The 24,917-nt window shown below is 37.4% G+C and overlaps 1 protein-coding gene across 2 annotated transcripts; it reads right to left on the reverse strand.

Annotated features, from left to right (window-relative positions):
* Positions 1–24,819, reverse strand: armc9 (armadillo repeat containing 9). Of its 2 annotated transcripts, XM_008406811.3 has the most exons (26): positions 24,630–24,819; positions 24,141–24,296; positions 23,823–23,948; positions 23,099–23,269; positions 22,530–22,685; positions 22,323–22,415; positions 20,966–20,990; positions 20,154–20,311; positions 18,992–19,090; positions 17,912–17,947; positions 16,554–16,588; positions 16,362–16,473; positions 15,853–15,945; positions 14,881–14,971; positions 14,235–14,358; positions 13,358–13,497; positions 12,614–12,690; positions 12,229–12,303; positions 11,835–11,925; positions 11,557–11,609; positions 11,110–11,208; positions 10,326–10,435; positions 9,583–9,749; positions 8,736–8,841; positions 4,595–4,773; positions 1–1,532 (listed from the first exon to the last, which is right to left on the reverse strand). In XM_008406811.3, the coding sequence occupies exons 2-26, from the start codon at positions 24,213–24,215 to the stop codon at positions 1,510–1,512; spliced, it is 2,514 nt and encodes an 837-aa protein (XP_008405033.1). In that variant the 5' UTR covers positions 24,216–24,296; positions 24,630–24,819; the 3' UTR covers positions 1–1,509. The 2 variants fall into 2 exon arrangements, with proteins under 2 accessions (XP_008405033.1, XP_008405034.1); XM_008406812.3 differs by lacking the exon at positions 17,912–17,947.
* Between the last annotated feature and the right edge of the window lie 98 nt (positions 24,820–24,917).

Raw genomic sequence — 24,917 nt, forward strand, 5'->3', positions numbered from 1 at the left:
GCAGGTCAGGTACTAAATTTATTTAAACCACATTACATCAGAAACATAGCACTGAACATAAATATACACATTACCATACATGAAATAGTGCAGGAAAACATTGTAAAGTATGCTGAATTTAAGAAAATCACAAACATTCAAGTAATTTTTCCAAAAAACATCATATTGAAAGTTCTAAACACAATTAAAACACTCAGGCAATCAGAGAAAAGTCAAACTACAATAAGTGCATCTCTCAGAGTCAGGTGAGAGGAAGTCACTGCTTTTGTACAAGGTGAGGTTTTTTTTCTTATGATTTTAAGTGTTATATATATATACATTTATGATAGATATTTCGAATAATTTAAACCTTATTAAAAAAAAATCAGAGTATTGCTGACATACTGCATTTTGTCTTACTCTAAATCCTGACACAGACCAAGTCTGATTCATGCATTAAGCTCAGAAAAAAGGAGTCCTTCATTCAATATTAAATAAATTAATACTGTTATTGAGAAATATAAAAAAAAATACTCCATCAAACAAATAAACATCCCGATGAAATAAAACCATAATACATTTAAAATAAATAAATAATGAGGAGGATATTTTGTCAATCAGTTTTACAGACTTCTAAAAGGGGTTTTATTTTGAAACACTTATTTTGACATACAATGTCAAAATAAGTGTTGACATGGTATGTAAACACACACCATGACGTACCATGTCAAAATAAGTTGCTTTATGTATTTCACAGGCTTATTTGCAGCCTCTCAGTACTCCCTGCTCACTGCACTCCAAACAAACAAACAAAAAATCCACAAAATACGCAAGGTAGCTTTACAAAATACAGGTGTTGCAAAATAAAACACAATTATGAAATAAACAAGGAAATACAATTGTAAATAAATCATGAAATTAATAAACACTGATTGACAAAGTAACCATACCCCTCCCCCCCCAAAAAAAGCAATATGGAGTATTTATTCAGTTTTTATTAATAACAGTATTTATTATTTTTTACTTATTTAAGTTTGAATGAAATGACTCTTCATCTCCAAAAACAAAAAAACCCAAGTGGAAATGATAACCCAGACTGTAAAATGGACCTACAATCATTTATTTGCAGTGGTTCCGAATATTAATGCTACTGGTCTGAACTGAAATGCAAAACATGTGCACTGCTTGAGTTATTCCACGGCAAAATAACAAACACACACAAAGAAATTCAGAAACTTCTTGATTCACTGAGTTGCTTCGCTGGTGGTTGTGGTTATTGTCTGCCATCATATCATGTTGCCAGAGCCGTGTGTGCTGAAGGCGGGGGAGTGTGTGTGTGTGTGTGTGTGGGGGGGGGCAGATTTAGAGCCACAATCCTACACATTGTTTCACACACTCCTCTGCCTCCTCTCATTGCTGCCGTCGATCCCTACCCGTCTCTGTTGGCCTGAACCTGGGGGGGATGATGTTACAGGAAGCCCGACGTTCCTGGACAGATAGCGCTTCCCCCCCATGGTGACAGCTCCCTCCTCACCTCCTCTTTGAGTGCCTGGCTGGAGAAGGAGCAAGAGGAGGTGAGGATGCATGGATGGTTGGTGCAATATCTATCCAATCAGTTTTTTGGAGAATCTCACATGTATGTTTAAATATGACATTTTCAAAGGTTTGCATTGGAGGAAAAAAAAACTATACTGAAGTATAAATGGAAATGGTATTTCCCATCAGGAAGTTCTAGATTATTAATGAAGTTACTCAACTCATTGAAGAACACAGCAAAAAATGTGAAAATGCAATAGCTAAGACGTTTAAAACAGTTGGAACTGTGGCAAACAAGGAGGGGGTCAAAGTTTATCTTGCCAATATGTACAGTAAGGAGTATTTAACAGAGTTACAAAATAAAAATCTCCAAAAATTCACCACTGAAGACCTGCAGCACATGTTTTTTTTTTCAGTTTCAGATTATGAAAATGCAACAACATCATTTAAGAGTTTTTACTGAAGATGCACAGAGACGCTGGCAGAAGACCTGAACTTTAAGAGCAATATTCAGCTTGACATAGGCCTTGGCTGGTGTGATAGACCAGACCTGATCAGAGTGTGAATGTGTGTGTGTGTGAATAGTGTGAAGTGCTTTGGGTTACTCTGGACTAGACAAAGCACCATACAAAGCACCACCAATAAACAGGGAATTTATTTAATCATTCACCAAGTTGAGAAAGATAAAATCCAATAAATATATTTTTTTACTTTTCAAGAGTAGCTAGTAAAAACACACACCAAAGAGCAGTTCTTTAATGTCGTGCCAATATGAATTCTATATGCCTCGTTATGGGAATAAATAGAACACGTCTGAGCAAGAGAGGGAACATGGTAGTTTTCTCTGAATACAGGAATGAACAGTTCTTACAAATACTCATGTACTTCCTCTGCCTTATCTGTTTGCATAGCAACTGGAGGGAAACCTGTCACCATTTTCAGCCGGCGTTGCCAACCTGTATTAACTTGAATAATGATCTCTTGTTTGCGCTGCCTGAGTGTCGGGCCCGCTCGGTAACTCAAACACTTCCTCTATTTCTCCTTTGGGCAATCAGCGAGTGAATCAGTCAGTCATAGCTAATGTGCATACAAAAGGTGGGTTAGCAGAAAACCTTGCCACCATGTTTGGTTTGGTGTTCCATCCCTGCAGTGAGTTGAGCAAAACAAAGAGGGGACATTTAAGTGAATTAATATGAACAGGTTTGCTGAACATGAGAGCTCCAGAGGTTTCGCAGCAAAACTGGACAAAACTTTAGGGTTTTTTTTTTTTTTTGCCAATGCCCTGTGTGTCTGCAATGATTACAGTAAGCAATTTCCTCTTGAGGCAATAAGATGTCAGACACTTGCCAGACCTCAAAAGTGCAACACACTCACACAGGAGGATGTGGTGGCTTTGAGTGACCATTAGGTGCTATTACAAGCTTCAGCCGGCGGAAGAGCCCGAGGTAATCGTTTATGAAATGCAGTTAAGATGCATGGAAGCAGGGAAAGATGCTATCGCCACGGCTTAAGAGCACCAGATCCTCTCTGCTGTGACTCAAGTTCTTTATGTGAGATACGACATGAAAAGCTAATAAAGCTGATTGGGCTGGGCAGAGTATTGACTTTGCTCGTTTAATATAAACTTAACCCAGTTTGACTTTCCTATTTGCTTATGTAAGAAAAAAACAAAAAAGACAACGATAGACAGTCACTGTATTGTTCTGATAAAACTTAAAAAAACGTCTGGAGCAACTAAAAAATTATTAGCCCTATAGAAACCATCAATTAAAAAACAACAACTGATAAATAGATTAAAATGAATAACAGACATAATATTTTGGTCTAAATTAAACTAAAGAAAGAAATCCCCCTATAGATGATCATTAGGACCATGTCATACATACAATGACGATTATTAGAAGTCTAGTCTTTTACATTTTTATTAATATTATAATAACAATAATAATGCTAAAGTTATTGTTATCATTCACAACAAAACTTTACACTAGTTATGATTTGCTTAAGTCTGATTATTATGAGAAAACTTGTCCTGCTAAACTGCTATTTTCTGTAACCTGACTGTTTAGTCTTGACACAGCCAAACACTGAACATGTTTAACAAAAGACTCCATATAAGCTGTCAAACAATGAAATCCAGGATTTTGTTACAGAGTAAAAACTGTAACCGAAGACATGCATGACAAAGAAAACCGAGAAAACAGGGAAACTGGGGCATGACTCGGCAATTTTACAGTAATTACTACTTTTGTTGCGTTGGATGAATAGTATTCAGATGAGAGCCGGAGCAGGTGGTTACGGTAAAAGTCACTTGTGAAGAGCAGTGAAAGAAACGAAAGTGTGCGGTGTGAGGCGGGAAGTAGGGGGCTAAGAGAGGAAAGACTGTCAGAATGAGACTGTGCCAGGAAGTTCAAACACTGGGGTGTAAAAGAACATAAGACCACAACTGAAGCCATGCTTTTACAGCGCAGTTACCAGGCAGAGCTGGCCATTTACTGTTTGATTCTCACCGAATGTCAGAGCTGAACGGGCATTTCGCAGGTCCACTATGCATCATGTTTGTATGCAAAAATCTTTTGGGCAAGAGTTTTAAATAAAACTTTGTAATGTCAAAACATTTTCAAAACTACTGTGCATTAAACAGAGAACTCTAATCTGTATATTTGAACAATCTTGACCACTGTATTTTTGTTTTGGTTTTATAAGGACAAGATTTGTCAAAGAAATGAACTGCTTGTTAATATTGGCTGAACTTAGTTTGCCACAGCAATCATTTCTAGAGTTGTATGAAAAGAGTTTGAGTACGCCAACATATTTTCCAAAGACAAAGTTCAAAATACTTGCTACAAAATGAGCAAGAGACTCATATTCGAGAATAGGAAGCTTGCCTATGTCTGTTAAATATAATCTATTACTGGCTTGATTTTTTTTTTTAAAGGCACTGAACCTCCAATCATGGCTTGATTTCTCCCAAACTTGCTGGCAGATTAGAACAAGTCATTAACTGGGGTAGGCATGAAAACACATGGCTAATTAACACTGTGTCCGGTGTTGATTGTCCCCCACATCTTACGCTTACCTCCACTCCCTCCTCCTCCTGTGGAGCTGGCAGGCCGGCTGCCCTGCTGTGGCTCCGACTGGGAGAACCGGGGTGCCAGAGCAACTTCACGACTCCGGTGATCACTGTTCTGGCTAATGGGGGGATCAGGTGTCCGGGGAATCTTGGAGGAGCTCACAAACCCAAGGATGTAGCTGTCACTGATGGTCAGAGAACAAAAAGACTTTCAGAGTTTTGTGGTCATTAAAAAATTGTCCAGAAATGAAAAAAAAAAAAACAACCAATACGGTCAGTGATTATGGAACCAGATCCACAAGTAAAAGATTTCTGACAAATAAATGACTTTGGGCATGAACCACTTTGGCCATTTTAAATGTACTCAGGACGAGCACATAATAACTTACCATTAAAGTTTTTGAATCTATTATTTTCAAAATAATTTAAAAGAGGGGCTAAGTTATTAGCTGGATAATGCTGACATGGAGGTCACATGACAAGTGCAATGTAGTTTGAGTTGCTTTGGTCACCAATGCATTCTTCCTTCGTTTCGTATACAGAATGTGAGATATAATGCAAGACAGACAGATCCTTTATCAACACAATTGTCCTGTAAATGATCTGACTGAGCAGATGTGTGATTATGGTTTTCACAAAGCTCTTAAAAACTCCATCCTCTTTTCAAATGTTTTGCTTTTTTGACACACTTAAACGTTTCAGACAATCTAGGAAAGAAATAAAAAAGATTAGGCAAAAACAACGTGAATAAATGAGAAAAGCTGTTTAAACCAACCTGATCTGATATGAAAAAAGTATTTTTTTCCTTTTTGGTAAATCATAAATCTGTGAATTTTACTGTTTCACTGGCCAAGCAAACCCATTATTACTAATAGATCTACAGAATCGAGTAGCAATGGGTTTAGTAGAAATAGAACATTGCTGATAGGATGAAATAGGTGAGGCTATTAAAGACCAGTGATCAAGACCAAAACTGCAATCGGTGCAAACCTACTGATGTTTACATTTAGCTTCACGAGTAAAAACATTTAAGTGGAAAACAAATGTCATATTTTTAAGGAATTAATTAGATGTAAATACTTTTCGCAGTACTGCAAAACAATCAATTCAAAATGTCTGTGTACCAATGCAATAAACAAATCCAAATATCTTAAATATTTTCAATGTTGAATTTTTGTCCAAACTTTGGACAAAAATTATTTACTAAATAACTCAAGAACAAAACTTGATATACTTTGTTTTCAGGCATACAACCTCAAAAGAATATCCAGAACAACTATTTTCTTTTGGTTCAGAGATGAACTTTCATCCTCGATGAGGATTTCATGCATCATAAGATTAAGCCAGAGTCAAATTTAAGCTCATATGGGGGGACACAAAGAAAAGAAATCAGGACTGTATAACATATCAACTTTGGACAAGTTCTTTACCTTAATATTTAAAAATATCAATTTCAGTCAATAGCCTCAGTTTCTGGTGATACTCCACTGATGCCTGGTGAGACTTGAGAATCTATATTTAGTGTAATGATACTCAGGATACAGGATGCTGTAGAATATTTTTCCAATGAAAAACAGGATTTAGTTCTGGTATGTTTAGCTGCATCTGCTGCTTTCATCCAAGTAACATGACTGATTATTGCTTGAACTGGACTTCAGTAGACTCAGTTTAAAAGTTTTTTTTCCCCCAGGTATTTATGTCACAATAAAACAAACATAAAGGAACAGGTGTAAATAAAAACAAACATACAGTACATCTTCATTATAGATGAGTTTGGCATGTCAGAAACCCAATTTTTAATCGTGTTTTGAGATGGACGTTGAAAACACTTATTCTTAAAAAGAAAATACATTGCAGGAGGATTAAAAAAAAAAATCTACAATGCACTGTAATGGGTGTTTTTTAGTTTCATGGATATTTATTTTGCTGCCAAGTTGTGTAGCAACATATATGAGTAAAAAAAAAAAAAACTGCCACATTTCCTGATGCCGAGGCACCACTCATCCACTTCTAGTGTCAAATCTGGTTTTATCTCGAAGATGCGCCACAAATCATCTTTAGGCAGGTGAAAATCCTGTGCGAAATCGAACAGGTGTAAAGAATCCTTCCTGATACCCATTGAATGAGCATTGAGTGGGAATGAAATGAAATGTTATCAGAATGAACAAACAACTCCTCTGCATCCAGTTACACAGCGCTCTCCCACTTTATCGGGCTGCAGACAAATGGCTAACATCCTGTGCAGAAATCCTATACCATGTCGAATAGATGGATTTCATGCTCGTTTCTGCCCTCGATAATCACGCTGTCGCCAGCCACCCTGATATGATCTGCCACAGCTGCCTATTGTGTGACATGATCGTATCTCTGAACATAGGTGGAGGTGCGATACTTGCCATCTGCACAGCAGCGACGTGGAATAGGGGCAGATGTAGCATTGATTTTCTAGCCTTCTGACCTTAAAAGTGGCCAATAAAGTCGACCGCTGGAGGAAGAAATGGAAACAGTGTTTTCACAAAGTGTCACCTAATGCACGTCAATGCATCTAAAGGACTATTTTAACATGAAAGAGCCAAATGTGCTTATTGATGCGAAAACAACATAAAAAAAAAAAAAAAAGGCACCTGCTTATCTGGCACTTGCCAAATTGCTGTGTTGCTAAGGCTCCATTCTCCCCAACATGAATGCCTGTTTCATCTCAGCATTAACGACTTGTCATCCAGACTAATGAAATTAGGCTGTTCTGTTTAACCTTAGCCAGGCTGTATTGTGGAGGTGTTTTACGTTCCTGGGGGATGGGAGAACAGGGGCTTCCTGGGACTCATTACTCTTGGCGGTATTTGGGAGTCAAGTTCCTCTGGGATTTAGAGGAGGGAAGAAGCATGGGAGGCTGGACTGAATGGGTCCCTTTGTGGCTGCAGCTTGTTTAAACGCATGTCGCAGTCTCACACACCGGCTTGGCAGTGCTGACTCACCCATCGGTGTCTGGCCCTGCTGCCAAGCCCGTCTGCAGACGCACACCTTTAGAAACACATGTCACGGCATACAGGGAGCCCTGTAGACGTCTGCTCTGCTAGGTTTGCTTTACATCAGTTCCAAATGGAAAACGCAGGGATGAAATCCATCGACTCAGAAACCTTCAATTTTATTTGCACTTCTGGTAAAGATCTGAAAGAAGCCTTAAGGGCACAGTTATCTTTTATTTCAGAAATGGAATCTCACCGTGAAAAGCAATAAAAATGTATCTAGTGTGAAAGATTCTGATGTTGGAGGTTTTATTCTATTGTTTGCCGTTTTGTGGGTCTAAATGTGTGGAAGGGAATCACTGTTTGTGAAGCGTCGCATCTCGTCGTGACCGTAATATGTGTGTCTCTACCGATATGAACTCATTTTGTGCAGTGTGTTTATGCAGATGAAGGGCTCACAATTCACGAGGTCCTACTGCATCAGGACAAGATATGATACTTTTGCTAGGACATCACAGTCTCATTTTTTGTCTTTTTTTTTTTTCCACATAAAAAAAAAATCACCTCACCATCTAGGAATGAAAGCTAAAATCCAAAGAGATCAAATAATTATTAGTTGAATTAATCAGAAAGTCGGTTTGGTAGGAGGCAGTTGGAGCCACTCCGTGTTTGGCAAAGTGAGTGAATCTTCGTCTGTCACTCACTTGGATAGATTAGCCTCAGAATAAGTAATATTTTGTTTTTGGCAATGAACTGAGTAAATTCAGTAGCAGTGGTACATGTGTGTGATACATTTGTCATCTCAACATTTTAATGCTCTTGATATTAAATCTTTTGAACTGGCTAAAAAAAAATACCTGTGGAAGCCTGGCTTAGTGTGCACACAGTGGTTGGTATTTTGGTTACTAGTACTGCATTCGTATGAGCAACACCAGTCCTCCGCCTCTCCAAAAATCACCCGCATTCTTCTCATACAGACTTTTTTGTTTTCTTACACATTTTTATCAGGAATGTCAATGAATGTGCAGAGTGCTGTAGTTGTTTGTAACTTCTAGTGAGCTTATTGACAGACTTACTGTAGGCTAGCAATGATATAAAACAGAAGTGATGCAATGTTAGTCATAATGGACCAAAGGAAGAGGCCTAAGCCTGCAGGTGAATAAACTTTGGGTATCATTTACCTGACGGAGTGCCCATTGTGTCCCTCCTGGGACTGTCCTTTTCTGGTTTGATCTTCATATGTCCGGTCTAACTCTGAGTCCTGGTAGAACCGACCGAATTCTGAGTCTGAACGTTGTGACACAAGACAAAGTAAGAGATCAATAAAGCCATTACTGGAATTTGAACAAGCATCTGTCTTTTTCATTTTGAGACAAAGTTTTGGTTTAAACCAGTGGTCTCAAACTGCAGTCCTTGAAGGCTGCAACTTTCAGATGTGTCCCTTGCCAAGTGACACTTTAAAACTGCCTCACTAGCGTACAGTGCTCTGCTAATGAGTCATATTGGAGCCAGGTGTGCTGTAGCAGAGAGACATCTAAAACTTGCAGGCGATCAGCCCTCGAGGACTGGAGTTTGAGACCACTGGTATAAACAAACAAACAAACAAACAAACAAAAAAGACAGTCTAGCACTGAATTTTCCCAAACAGAGACAAATCTGATGCTTGGCAGTTATTCTATCTTCCTGAAAGAAAAAGAAGTTCATAAAGCCTTTGGCGCTTGTGTTGCCGATAAACGTATCCCTGAAGAAGTAGTTTCGAGGAATTTGCTGCAACTTCCTTGTCTGGAAGTGCCTCATTTTCCCCAAAGACATCGGGCATCACTTCAAATAAATCTGATACGATAGAAGGGAAATTAGATCTTTCCTCAAAATACAGAAAGATAAAACTAAAAACATGCGATGAACACATGCCACAAAATGTACACGCGAGGATGGATTATTTTGCTATTCCCTGGAGTTGGAATACTTTTATAGTTATGGAATAATTAGTGAATCAAATATGGAAAAAGAAAAAAAAATATTACAAACCTATGCTGTGATGAAGGGAGTCGGCAGTGCTGGGTGGGCTGCCAGAACGTGTCGGAGGTCGAGAGTTATATGGGGAGGGGATCAGACTCCCTTCCTCACTCCTCTGTCTGTTTAGGGGATATTCCCTGTTTCTGCCCTCACCACACTGACTGCTGGGACGATTTTCACTAAAAATAATACAATCACATACAACATTACATATTCCAGATAGTGTAAAAATATGTCAACATGTATACTGACAAAGTGTAAAACTTATTTTAACCTCAACGTTGGTTATTTCTTTTATTTTTAAATTGCAAAATGATCTCTAAATGTATTCAATGTATAATGGTGGAATAAATAGAGCAACACCCTTTTTACCATGTTTCACGATGCTGGTGTCTTTTGTCAGTACTGCCTGGTTTGAATGCCAGGCTACTAATGTTTTTCCATGACAATGCAATTCAGGCTTTAGAAAACATATTTAATTTGACCCACTATACCAGTTTCTTAGCCAGTAGAAGCTTCATTACCAGTGTAGCATAACAAAAGAATGACAAAAATGGCTCACTCATTTCATAACAAAATGACTGTGCTGGTGTGAACTAATCGACCCTCAGAAGAGAAAGACCCCAGAAGTCAGGTAACTTTAATAAAATCTGAAATCACATAAAACATACTGGTGTCTTTTAAACAAAGACTTTGAATCAAAAAAAGATCTGACACCATAAAAATATGCTTTATGATAAATGAACTGAACTTACCCTGCATTTCGATGAGAACTCGGGGTGACTGGCCGTTGTAAGGGCTCATCAACGTTTGGGCATGCCAAAGGTGTTGACTTCCTCTTTACTTTCATCATGTTTGTCATGATCTACGACATAAGAGCCACATGCTAAACATTTTACCACAGTTATATATCTTTATTAATTAGAGGACGAAGACATTGTTCTGCACTGAACCTTTAGTTACTCAGAACCCTAAGTGCCACCGTGACTGTATGTTAACATTCATGTCATAATGTCTGCTGCTGACACACGGTGATGCCTGGCCCACGGTAATGCTTGCAGGAGCGTTACTATGTAAAGTTACCACATGAAGACATTTACTTAAATTTGTATACTGAATCAACTGGAGTTCAGATCAGGGTTAGAAGTTGATGTTCTCCAGTCTTCTGATGTATTTGCAACTGCTACAGTCTGAAACAAGATTCATTTCACATTTCCAAGAAACATGAATTATAGAGGTGTTTAATAACTGAAGTTGATGCAATCTGCCCCCCAAAAAGTTATAGCTGCCACTTTTTGAAGTGGAAACCCAACTTTAGCATCATTGCACATGTACTTTGAGACACTGATGTAAAAATCTGTGTCTCACTGCAACCAAAAATATTTTCAACTTTAAGTTAAAGCAGGTGATGCACCTTGAACACCAGCAGTCCAACAGTCCAACAGTAAACGCTGTTCATTAGGTAAAGGCAAAGACTAGTTAAAAAAAAGAAAGAAAATAGCATAATTAACTTAAAATTATGGAGCACTATTTTCCTACCCCAAGATACTCAGTGGTGAGCAGGGTCTCCCCAGACAGCTCCCTTTGCTGGGGTTGAAGAATTTCCTCTTTATCAAGTTCTATTTCCATTAAATCCTCCTGTAAAAATGTATCCACAGCAACAAGATCTGTTTACTGCCATTTCGAAGAACAACTTTATCAAAACACTCATTCTTTCACACATCTCCTGCCACCTTAATATAGAACCAAATGTTACTGATATATAAATATGTATTTATGAGATAAGGCTTGTGTTTGTGTTTGCTCTTTCTTTCATAAGGTTTCAGATTTATGTACAATCAGAAGAGAGGCATGTAATGTAGTGGTTTTTTTTGGTATTCTGCCTTCTTAACCAGGTCTTGGTGGGAAAACAAACTTCTTCACTCTCAATAAGAATTTCATTTTGCTACATAAGTGTAAAAATATGAATACATCTAAATGCCTTACATCATTGTCATCCTCTTCTTCCTCATCATCTGACTCTGGTCCCTCTTCATCACCTGGGTTAAAAATAACACAAGGACTTAAAGAAATCCTCGACTGCTAAAACACTGAAGAGTAACAAATAAACAAACAAGAAAAAAAAACAATTACATTTTGCAAACTATGTCTTGAGAGATGGTTTTCACAGAAGGAAAAGCCCCATCCACACTGATCATAAATGGTTGACTTTGTGTAGAATTGCCCATCGGATCTAAAGTAAACATTTATTTGAGTTAACTAACCTGAGTTGAGCTGCTTAATGATGAACTCAATCTGTCTGTTGAGGTCCGGGTTTTCCTCTCTGTTGTAACAACGAAGAATCTCCTCTACACTCTAAACATAAAGCATAGAGACAGATTCAAAGGTGAACACACAGGTAACCCTAAAGGTTATGCGAGCACTCAAAGAGAGTGAGTACAAACTAATAAGTGGTGATGTTGTTACATTTGCAGCCTTTCTTAGCTGTATAATAAGTGTACTTTATCAAAAATGAGTCAGGGCACCATAATTTACATTGTAAATCTATTTTCATCTCCATACTTTCAAAAACACAAGGTCTATGTGCTGACATTAGGAAGGAAAATGGCCGTGCAAAGTCTTTTCTCCAAACAGACGATGGTATTTCTGCTATCTCACCATCTCTTTGGCTTCCTGTCGCACGGAGGGAATACACAGGATACTGTACAGAGCTCCATTCACATATGGCCGAATCTGAGGAAGGCACACCGACACAAACAAACACAAACTCTGTCTTAGAGATATTCAGAAAATTTGATTTGGGATCTAATTTAAATATGGGTTAAGCATTTTGTGTGGAGTAAAATATGCAATGAGAGGGAAGCAGGAAACATTAACATCATGACTTCATTAGACTTAGGTTATTTAGGCCTGATAGCTAATCTACAGTGGCAAGGATTACTTTATTCATTTATATCGCAGCAGAAAATAACTTGTGTGTGTTATTTATAAAAGTGGTCCGTGAGTTTATTATTGTTCATGTGGTGACAGATGTGTAAATTACCTCATGGTTCTCATGTCCGAGGAGGTCAGTCAGAACTTTGAGCACATGCTTGGCGCTCTCCGCGCACTTCCTTTTTCCTACAAATGGACAGTTATTCAAAACAGACACTCAGATTCTGTTGAACGCTACATCACAGCAGTTTTTTTTGTCTGTGTCAAACAATGACTCCATTCCATCCAGTTCCATCAAGATTAATTACTTTGGTATTTCTAAATGTAGGATGCAGAGATACTAAACCTTTTGGTAAGTATATTCCTCCGATACTTTAAAGGTGGTCAACTCTGTTTGCTATTTCTTTTATTTTTTTTGGCTAAAGTGACCTCCATTTGACAGTGGTCAAGCAGGAAGGCAGGTTGTGGGAGAGGGGGGAAAACATGTGGCAAAGGTCAGTGGAACATGATTCGAACCTGTGACAGCCATGTCGAGGGCAAAGGCCTCCGTATACGGGTCACACGCCTTTAACATCAAGTCACTTTTACTGTTTGTGTATTTAAGTTACTGTTTGAGGTTATTTTAATATTAACATCTAAACTGTACCAGCAAGACTAAAACCAGGGGTTGATTCCTACAGTACAACTACAAACAGCAAGCTAACAGTACATAATGCAGAAGTGCTGAAGCAACGTAATGTTTAGACGCTCCAGATATTTACTCTAGTGTTCTCTTAATGAACCTAGGTTTAGTTTTGTAACATCTGAATTGCAATAAGTATCTTTATCCACATTATGTTCTTCATTCTCTTACCTTTGGTTCGCAGACACAAGTTCATAAGCAGAGCTGCAGAATACTCCAGGGTGTAGTCACTGAGGCAGTCCGAGTCCTGCAGCTCGTCCACAAGCCAGCCAATAAGATCATCTTCGATCATGGCTGTCTGCTGGCTTCTCCTAACAAGGGCACCGCAATTATTCATTCTCATCAGCAAAGCCTAAATTCTAATAAACAGGACATTCATGTAAAAAAAAAAAAAAAAAAAAGAGTTTCTGGATTCTAATGTAAATACCCTCTTCATTATTTAGAGTAAGAGTGTTATGAGTCTTATCTGCATTCATGATTTGATTCAAATTTACCTCAGAGTAACAATAACCAAGCTAATACCAAAGACCTGACCGATTTAAACTGAAATACGTTTCCATCTCTTCATGAGTCAATCATGATTTTAACTTTATGCAGTAGAGATATAAAACCTGAGTGTTTACATCAGCCAGTTTAGCAGATTAATTTATACTCTGAAAGCATTCATGTTGTCATCCATCTGTCACCGACTGGCTTTATAGCTGTTCAATTTCTCTCCTTTATTTAATAAAACTGAGGCAATGTAGCTTTATGAGTGGAGACACTGAATGATCCTCCAGTGTGGAGCTAATCTGAGAAATGCATTGACTGAATGCATCTCAGCAGAATCTGAGATGAATAACATATTGAGCATGGTGCTTATATCTGAAGCACAGAAAGCATTTAAAAAGCCTCCAGGAGGATCGTGATGCTCATTGTCTTGTGCATCATTTCAGGTGATGTAGATCATGAATCTAGATTGAGCTGTATGATGGAAATTTAAATCTGTTTATTGTGAAACAACCTTCATTATGTTGTAACCATTAGAAAAAAACTGCACATTTTTTACCTAAGACTGAGCTTCTGAAGGGCAACCAGAACATTTTCCCGAGTCATAGAGTCCTTCTCCTCCCTCCTTAGTGTTTTTGTCAGAAGCTTCAGAAGAACTGGAATTTGGGAGAGGTAAATCCGGCCTGTAATCATGAATAGAGCAGGCTATAAAAAAAAGTTTAGTTATCTTATGCAATCTTGAACATTTTCAAGTTTCTCCAAAATTATGAAATTACATTCAGTTTAACTAAATTACAACTATCAGCAATAATTTGGAAAACAAAATACTTGTTAAACTTAAGCTAGTAAGTCTTTACTCCTATGAAAACAACACAAACTCCACAAAAACAGTGTATTTTTTAACCAAACCTGATCAGAGCCACAAGTCATACTAATTCCATACTTGGCATTAGTATGACTTGGTTGATTTGGCTGGATCATATGCTAATCCTTAAAAGTTTCCCTGTAACAGAGACAGAAAACTTTACTCCAGCCTCTTTATAAACTGCTTTTCCTTATTATTTGCATTCTGCCGCAAAGTATCATTAGTGGTTTCAGTCCTGAGGTCTTCAATCAATCTACATTTCCACAAGAAAGCTTAACGAGGCTATGACTCATATTACCAAGAAATGAAGAGGCAAAACCAAAGGCTATTAGGAACGTACCCTCTGCAAGGGAAGCAAATGCATTGATGAGACGGGCAGTGTATTGACGGACCACCTCGTTTGCTGACTTCATCAAATGAAGCACAGTTTTCTAAGACAAAGGAAAAACCAGAGTCATTTCTTTGCATGTGGAAAAAAAAAAAAAACTTACGAGCAACCACTCCGAAGTTGCTGTTGACTTTTCCTCTTAAGTCAACATCATCTAAATAATCTGCAAGAGTCTTAAAACATTTGCATTCATCTCAAGGTTCAAGTGGACGGTAAAAGTTTGCATGCATGCATTGTTACTTGATCACCCTCCGGCAGTATTGCATTTGTGTTTTCAGTTTGCATTTTTACTACTAATTTAAATGTAATATAAACAAATTCCATTTTCATCCAGGGGTGGGCAACACAATGATCTTAAATCAAGAATAATTAAAAAGAAAATAGTGACAAGCTCCCAAAATAGATCAGGTTGTCTGTAAGTCACATTCTTTACACATTGAGTTTCATGCTATTTAAAAATAAAATAGTAATTGAGTTGAATAATTACCAGCATTAGTACAGTTATAGTGGAAATTAATATAAGCATTAAAAACTTTTTGATCGTCCATCAAAAGTATCATCTCAGATGCGACGCAGAAGACGGGAGCAGAGGCCAAAAAAAAAAAAAGGCAGCAAAACTTAAATCAGCACAGAGCATCAAGTGATTCATGACGCTAAACTGGACTTTAGAATTGCACAGGGTAGGCTTTTTAAAGAGGTTTAGTCCTCTCTACATACAGAGTGAAATTACAGGGCAGATGGTATATTCCTGTATTAGTGTTAGCATGTCAAACATTCGCCATAAAAGCCCTATTCAGGTATTAAACGCTCTGAACTTCAGATAGCATGACATTAATTCAAGCAAATAAGACTTGTTATAATCGTAAACATTTGCTTTAGGATTTCTATCCAATTCAAGCATTTCCACAGAAACTGCTGGCCCACCGTGTTGGTGCTGTAGCGTCCCAGCAGGTCGTTACTGATGTAGGCTTGAAGCACCGTGTCCCTCTGTTCGCCAGGGAGTGAGCGAGTTATTCTCTACACAAACAGAATTCAACGATTAAAAAGTCTTCATCCATCATGTAAATAAGATAAATATCATGCTATGTTTAATTCAGTTACTACTTAAGCTCTCATGGTACTCTTTGTTATGCTCAAAAATTGCAATGTGTAATAAGATGATAATAAACATCCCTTTTAGAAGAAGAGCTGTTGCTACTTCTACCAAGGGGACAGTTTCAATGTGTGCGGATCATCAGCGATTAATTAAAAAGGTTAGACTAAGCTGAAGGCTGAAATAGTTCCGTTCCTGCTGACAAAAAGAAATGTAATAGCATGCAATCATTTGACAGACACAGCGAACAGAAACGACATGGACTCAAACGACATGAAAAAAGGAAATGAAAATTAATCTGCAACGTAGCGATATAAGAATCTCCTAAAACCCTTCCTACCCAGCGCAGAGCCTGCAGCAGGAGACACTTCAGTCTGTCTGAGCCGACAACCAAGTCGTTCTTCAGTTTGTCATAGTCCAGAGAAGGCAGCATTGGCACCTCCTTAGGCCTCCTGTGTGTCAATGATTTATTTTGACATTTTAGGATCCAATCAAATAAACTGCACAAAAAAATGTATAATTAAACACTTACTGTAGTGCAATAGATGCACGTAGCATGGACGAGGCCTAAAACAGGAAGTACATGGAAAAAAAAAACCAAGATGTTGAGTATATTTTAGGACATTTATTGTTTCAGTCTAATAACCATGATTTTAGTTTAGTTTACACAAAGCAGAACATAAAACGTGCAAGTGTTCAAATTATTCCTGTAATCTTCATTTCATGTAGTTTCCTACAGCTAAGTTGTTAGTATAATATAATACATGCATTCATCATGCCTTATCGGAACATGCTGGACACTGATATGCACAGTGCAGGGGTTTGTGGGTAATATTGTCCATGCAGTATGCAACATTCAGGCAAAGAACCATCACCAAACAGGTGGGGTAGTGTCCTCACAGCTGTTGCATCTCAGTTCAAATATATAATAAAGTATAATGAATAAACTTTTGACAAAAAGCAACATAATATGGCCCAAGACAAGGAAACAATCTGAACGTGTCTGTGGAAACAGCGTGAAATGTATTTTTAACCTGAGGGAAATTAGAACACTGTAATAACTTTTTTTTCTGCTTTTTTTCAATAGCCTCCAAAAGAAACGAGATTTAGCGACACATAAAAGGAATATTCAGGAGATACTGAAAATGCTAATCCCGGAGGTAAATAAAAGTCTCCGCAAACTAAAAAATTCACAGATGAATAACAACTATTTTTATTTCAAATTTACGTGATTAAAATTGATGTAACAAAAAAAAAAAAGAAAAATTGAAAACCATGTGAAAGAAAAAGAGACAACTAAAAATGATAATCCTTGTCCATGTTGCCTGAAGAGTTCACCGTTGTGTACAATCACTTCAAATCATCCAATTCAACGACCGTTTAAAAACCACATGAATTATCATTCTGGCTATTCAGTCTTTAACTGTGTCCATCTTCTCTGTGACTTGACCTGGAAAATGATGAATGTTACTACTCTCATTAAAGTTTTTATTTAACATGTTTAAAAAAAAAAACATTACCAAAGAACCTAACAGGATAAAAACTGAAACTGCTTTTAAAAGAGACACAAGCAAGAGGTGAACAAATGGGACACAATATTGAGGTAGAGTCTGAAAGACACTCTGGCCTCATAACCGGTCTAACAAAAGGATCCTTAAGCAGACATACAGAGACACATCTTTTTAAACTAGGGCAATCTAACAGAAAGAAGAAAACAATATGGAAAATTGAGCATAGGGTCAGGGAAAGAAATTAATTCATGTTGACAGAGAGCAGTTACATTTTATGATGTGAGGGGAGACGATACAGAGTGGAACAAGCAAGATGGACGGTAGGGACGGTAGGGACAGAAGGGACGATGGAAGAAAAAGATGTAAACATGAAACTTACATAGCCATCATCATAGGGACTCATAGAGTAATATCCCTTTGTGGACAAAAGCATCACACACAAAGAAAACACACACAGTAAAAAAATGGCTCGTTCAGATCAAACCATACAAACACAAGATTTCACAGGAGGAATACAACAATACGTCAAAGACCACTGACTGCAAGCACCACTATGAGGATAGAAACTCTTCTGTAAAGGCTTAAAGTGGGGAAAGCAGGTTAAGACCTTGTCCACATGTAACCAGGTTTTCTTTAAAACAATGTAGCATAAATTTGGAATCATGTTAATGCTAGTATGTGGACGTAGAAGAGTATTATGCCCTGTGTATTGGCAAGGATAGCTAACCGCTGAACTCCAATCGCTCTTTCTCCTTTGCAACTCAACGTTTTGGAGCATTGGGATTGCAAAAACAAAATAGCAAAAAGCATCTGAACCAATGTAAAAAATCAGCATCTCTGATTACTATGCAATTTTACCATTGCATAGTAAAATGGTTTTAATGGTCACATAGATGACATCAGTCCTGCGTCTCTTGTTGTTTACTAGACGGTAATGCGCTGATCTCTAAACTGTCATTAGTTTTTTGTGGCACCACACACACACACACACAATCCACTGGACAGCAAAGTTTTTATAATCTGAGTAACTACACATTGTAAATTGGCACCAACCCTAGTCTAGATTAAGCCTAAGCCTCTTGCGGTGAGTCACAATGAAAGGCAAAGACAGTTCCTCCCTTTTTACTCTCACTTGTGTATTTTCAATATGCAATTTTCCAAGTTTTTCTGTATGAACAAAGCCAAACTAGGATCTCGGTTCTGACTTGCCGGATACATCCCGACTTATCGCTGACGGTGGAGTGTGCAAACAGAGACACCCACCATATTAGTTAGTAATCCTTATGTGCTTTTCAAACACCGCGTCAGTCCGACCAGCCCTGTCTGACGTGACTACTGACTGCCCTCGCCCATGTGGCTTTTACGACGCGCTTCATAAAGCCTTGTTCCAATCTTTGATGAAAGCGGTGGAATAGAAAAAGGGATATGAGTAATAGCTGTGGTTGTGTGTGGTTCTTACAGTGCCAGGCCTTGTGAAGTCCGTGCTCTGAACAGCACTTTGCCTCATCTGGCTGCTGAATAGGCGAACGCACACACTCTGCAGATACTCAGGGGAAATCTGCAAAAAAAAATACACAAGGTCCTTTTTACGTTAATATCTGCTCACTGGAATATGTGTTTTTGTTAAAAAATTAGGATTCAAAATAATACTATTAAACACAAATGACTTGTTTCCGTACTGCTCTTTACTTTGCAATTGCAAAAAAATAAACCCAAAGCATCATGTGTAGTCTTTTGTATATGCAGCATGTACACTGAATACAAATATAAACACCCCATGTCAAATATAAGAGTTATATGAACATTTGGGTTACGCAATATATAGAGAAATTCAAAATATATTTTCAATAGTTTATTACTGATCTTCATATCGGCAGTGATAACATCGTGGTATGGACATTTGTCGCGGATTGACAGTCCTTTGAACATGATACGGGTCAGGTTGAGGAATTTAATTTTGACCAAATTGGCTTCTTGTAGGCGGTTATGGACAGTCTGAGGTGTGATGTGTCTGTTGTGCAGACCAATAGTCTCATCAGCTGTGTGTGTTGCTGGTCTTAACCGATCCCGCAGACGGACGAGCCGGACGTGGCGATCTTGTGCTGGAGTGGTCATACGTGGCTCACGAAGATGAGGTTGATTTGCAGTAGTGCCAGTCTGTTAGAAAGAAACTCTTAAACGGCCTATGGTCCGATAATGGACCTTGAGCCGTGCAGCTAATGCTCTGGTGGACATCCCGGCATCCAACATGCCAATGGCACGCTCCCGCATAACTTGCGACAGCTGAGGCATTATGACTTGTGACTAAATTTGACATTTTGGGGAAGCCTTTGATTGTCCCAGTCCAAGGATTGTCCAGTTGTTGCTCATTTTGTCTGATCACCCAGTGGACATGCCCTACCCATGCACTGAGTAAAAAAAGACAACTCACCGAGTAGCACTCACTGATAGCAAGTTGGATTAAAAATTATACACAAATCAAGAGAAATATTACTTTTGTGCAGTAAAATGTCAGCAAATGCTCATTGACAGTTGTTAACTCCACATGGCAACAATATTTGACATGGGTCGTTTATGTTTTTGTTCAGTACATTTTTAAACATGCAATCAGCCCAGCCTACCATTTTTCCACTGACAGTGGCCTCCAAAGAGTCGACCAGCTCAGCAGTGATCCCAATAAGGTTATGGTAGTCAGTTTTGACCTTGTTACACTTCCGTACGTAGCTGGAGATGCGTCGCTCCGACTCAGCCAGCTGAAGCTGCAACTGCTGCATGGCTTCTGTGTGGTCACACAAACACAGTCAGGCTGAGGTTGCAGAACCTCTGCTCCAGGGGCAAATAAAAAAAATGTGCCATTGCCTCTGAAATCTAGTATTATAAATTGGAATATAAAAAACACCCGATTGATACTTTTTAAATCAAACAACTGTTTGCACTAAATACTTCACAATTAAACATTGTACTTAAGTCAGTATTTACCTACTCAAATCTTTCATTACAACCATTTAAAATGGTTGCAAAATTTAGCGTCTACAACAAATATTAGTACAAGCCACAGAGGGTTTATCCACCTTTGTTGCTTTTTGAATCACAGACTGGGAGGATAAAATACTAATTCCACTAATCCAACAGATGCCTATGTGGTTAATATTACTTAAACACAAAACAAAACCGTAAATGGGATTTATTTGTCGTAAATTTTGAAACACAGCTTTAGACCTTCTATAATCTAGTAGGTAGGTATTTTCATGAAAGAAACACTTTCCTTGTGTTAAGCGTCATCAATCATGAAAATTTAGACAATCTGAAAATCTATACAAAACTGTATTATCTCCCAACCAGTTATATACAGTCAACAGTGGACATCTTTTCACAAACAGAAAGATATATCAAATAATATTGGAATCTTAATGTATTTGACACAAATATTCACCTTTCGTAGTTCTTCCACCCTCCTTCTGCATAATGTTTATTAAAGAATATACATGGATTCTAGTAAAGAAGCTAAACAGCATTTATTTCTTCATTTTCATATTTGAGTGGCTAATCTGGAAGTAAATGCATACAATCAGTTTAAAAGTATATACGTCTTGCATAAGATAAAAAAAAAGAGTCAAAAAAGCTCATAATACATTCTGTTTGAGTAAGAAAAAGTCATAGATGTTTGTACAGTAATAGTTTGTATATCTTGCTATGGGATGAGATGAAAGATAGAGTCAATATTAGCTTACATTACCTATAAATCAGTGACGCATAACAAATGCCCTTTTGTCGCCAAACTGGTCTAATCCAGCGTTTCTATAACACAACATTTTAAATATACTACCTGCATTTAAAGATTTTTCTTGTAAAGCATGTTTGGTATTGGAAAAGCTTTACATTAGTAAAATGTATTTTTAATTTTCTGGGATTTTTTTTGTCAGAACTATTTGCTATTTTGATGATATGAGACCTAAATAAAATATGGCAAAGTAATTACAAATTCAAGCATAAAACATGAACCATGGTGCAAACGAGGTCTATAGTTGGGAACGCCCATTGTTTATTACTATTTCTTCTTAGGCAAATGTCCTCCAAAAAAAGATTTCTTCAAAATAAATGTGGATTTTTTGCTAATTAAAATTTATAGTATTTTTAAGAAAATCTTAAGTAATAGCTGTTCTTTTAAATTTTACTATAAAAGAGCCTCATAACATATATTTATCAATTTATTTCGGAAGAGCTTAAGCATAATCCAGGTTTATTAAATGTCACAATTATTAGTTCTCTTCCTTGACCCAGTTAATCATTAATTAACTGGGTCAAGGTACTATGTATTAACCTACATAGTACCTCAAGTCTCAAATAATGTAGAAAATAAAATAAACATATTTGTTTATGTCTGAGGACATAAAATACCAACTACAAGCCACAAATAAGTATCTTGGCTACAGTTATATTTTTGCCATGAAATGTGTCAATATTTAACTAACAAACTACACTTTGTAATAATCATCTTTATGAATACATTGACAGGAGTCATTTGCAGAACTGTTTGCACTCTGACACATTTTGTAAGCAAAGATGCCTTTTTATTAAGACTATTAAAACCCTTTACTCTGAATGCAGGGCTTTGAGATCACTGATGAAAACAACACTAACCTAAGCACACCTAACCAAAGGTTCACGTGCAGTCAGAGGATTCTCACTATGAATCCATAGCCAAATGTTCAAATACAGGAAGAAACCTGCCTCAGCAGCACGCTGACAATTTTCTCAGAGCCAATAGATGAGGCACAGAAAAAGGATACATATAAAGTCAACAGCCTTGGAATCTTAGACGATTTTAGAGTCACTGACAGGAACTTCTCCAACTTGTCCTTCAACTGTGGCATCCAGGAATCCTAGTTAAAAAATTAAGACATATTAGAATGATTATAAAGAATGTTTGAAGGTGGTTATGAGAAAAAGAAAAAAAAAAACATGAAAAGAAATGCCTTTTATAACAGTTTGAGCACCTGAAAGAGATCTTTAAAGGAAGGGTGAATGGTTGGATTGGGAACAAAAGGCAAAGCGTAATAAGACAAAAACTCAGTAGTCTGGCTCAGAGCTGATCCACGAGTTTCAAGGTACTGCTTGAAAAGGAAAATCCTCTCCTCAAATTCAGCTCGGTCCTGCAGAGAGATGACAGTTGGTCAGTTACACTATTTATTTGAAACTAATAGCTGAATGTCACAGAAGCAGATTATATTATTTAAAAAACTGTTCCTATTAGCTAAATGACTCTCGACAGTAATGGTAACAAACACTGAATGAAGGAATTAAAACGATGTAAGCAGCTCTAACTATAGCTCATAATTTTCTAAATAGCAATATACGATTTAATTAGACTTTAGCTAATTAGAGTCATACTGGCTAAAAGAGTGAAAGATGTGCTGGAAGTTAGGAAAACAGTGCATGACCAATGTGCTTGGCTTAAAAAGAGAATGTGGCACCACCTAGTGAACACTTTCGATAACTGCACATTATGTATAATTACGTCATTACTTCTTGCTCAAAAAATAAATAAAACTATAAATCTACATACTTGTCTACTTGGGTGTGTCCTCAGTGGGTAGACAGTGAAGTGGATATGAAGGTAGAACTCAAGGTTCTGTGCTTCATCACTTGAGCCTTTTACTGCTGAGGGAATGTTTTCTGCCCAGAGATCAAAGAACACTTTGTGGTCGCCATCATCAAAGGAGCTCAGAAGATCTTCCTGAAAAAGTCAGATTTAAACACAAGGACATTTGAATAAGTAAGAACTTAGATGGGGAAACTTGGCTTTGTGCATATTTAATTGCATATCGCACCATTAAAATAGAATAGACATATATTGGAATATTTGGAAATGTTGTCTCACAGTGGGGAAAATCCAGTGTACCAGCAACAAGTTAAATAAAAATAGAAGCATGCATGTTCAAGCTAAGGCAATGCAAATATAAAAACAGGACAATTAGAGAGAGAGACTGTACAATAAGGGCAAATTAACAACATTAAAAAAAATAATTCTGCACAGTTATTAAAAAATAGAATAATCAGATCAAAACAAATGTGCTACAAAGTACGGGCATTTAAAACGTTCAAAATGTGCGTGTGTATTTTTGCATAAAACACCAGTTTCTGCTAGCACCAATCCACAAAGTCCACTTGAATCTGTGCCCTACTTCTTACTAATCTTCCTATTTGATGACAGTCTGCACCACCACATATGATAAATTACCACAATGGAACAAAAACTTCCTCAACCGTTTCATTACTGGATCATGTACCTGGATGACACGGGTCTTTGAGTCTCTGAGAGCGCTTCCACGAGGCTTCGACACAAGCTTCCCTTTGGTTTTGCACTCCTTGTCAAACGTTTGAATGGTCTCTTCAAATTCGTCAAAGTTAAGGTACTACCAAAGAAAAACAAAAATAAAAATAAAGTTCAAATAAACTCACGTGCGGGACATACAACATACAAAATGTGTCTGCAAATTTTATGAATTGCCAATAGTTTGTACAATTCTAAATTAGGTTTCACATCAATTCAAATTCAAAAATACTTCATTAATGCCAATAAAGTGTGTGCTGCAAAAATGTGGTACCTCTTTGATCATCCCAAGAAGGTCAGCTTCAGTTGCCAAGATGTCCCCCATCTTGGCTCGCTCCCTAGAACTCATGCGAGTACCAGAAATGTTCAAACCCCAAAGATTTCTGCTTTCATAAATCGTGTATGGAAATCAAAGTAGCATTGTTGTAGGCTGCAAAGACAGGACAATTCATTACGATTTATAGCAAGTCAAAACAAAACAGCGCACATACAAACACTAAATCGTTACTGTACACCAAATAAGAAATGTTTGGTACAATCAATCATAAACCGATTACTTAAGTTAAGTATTTGGGTTTTGTGTCCTTATGGTCATTACATAGTTCTCGATTTTAATCAAAGCTGCAAATACGCCAGACAATTCTCGCAACATCTCATCTCACTGTTTTCCCTCTGATGAAGCTAAACATCTTCGTCAACTTTAACATATTGTCCAAGCTAGCTAATCAATAACGTTACTTGAGGATATTATCGTTATTCTTACCTCATTCGCCCATCGCTTATTGGAATTAATCAGATTAGAAATCCTTATTCTATGCATCAATTCGTAACTAAATTGTATTAAACACATTTTCGACAGGGCTTTGTTCGCCCCTTTTTTTCCCTAAATTTCAGTCAGCTAACGATTAGCTAGCAACTGTACACAGAAAGGACGCTAAAACTACTTAGCAACCAGATGAAGCCGGAAAATTGAGGTAAATGTCGTAAACACCGTTTGAACACGCTTATGTTTTATCCCAAAAAAGTAATAAAATTATTATTCGAAAAATAA

Source organism: Poecilia reticulata, chromosome 4 (genome assembly GCF_904066995.2).
Source record: "Poecilia reticulata chromosome 4, P_reticulata-male-v2, whole genome shotgun sequence".
In the NCBI taxonomy this organism is placed as follows: domain Eukaryota; kingdom Metazoa; phylum Chordata; class Actinopteri; order Cyprinodontiformes; family Poeciliidae; genus Poecilia; species Poecilia reticulata.

What these genes read in the sequence shown, in the direction of transcription:
- armc9 (XM_008406811.3), bottom strand. Translation starts at nt 24,215, where the DNA reads ATGAGTTCTAGGGAGCGAGCCAAGATGGGGGACATCTTGGCAACTGAA. An exon ending in TTCTTGGGATGATCAAAGAG is followed by an intron (nt 23,949 to 24,140) that starts GTACCACATTTT and finishes TTTCTTTGGTAG; the next exon opens with TACCTTAACTTTGACGAATT. An exon ending in CTCCCTTCATCACAGCATAG is followed by an intron (nt 8,842 to 9,582) that starts GTTTGTAATATT and finishes CACAACGTTCAG; the next exon opens with ACTCAGAATTCGGTCGGTTC.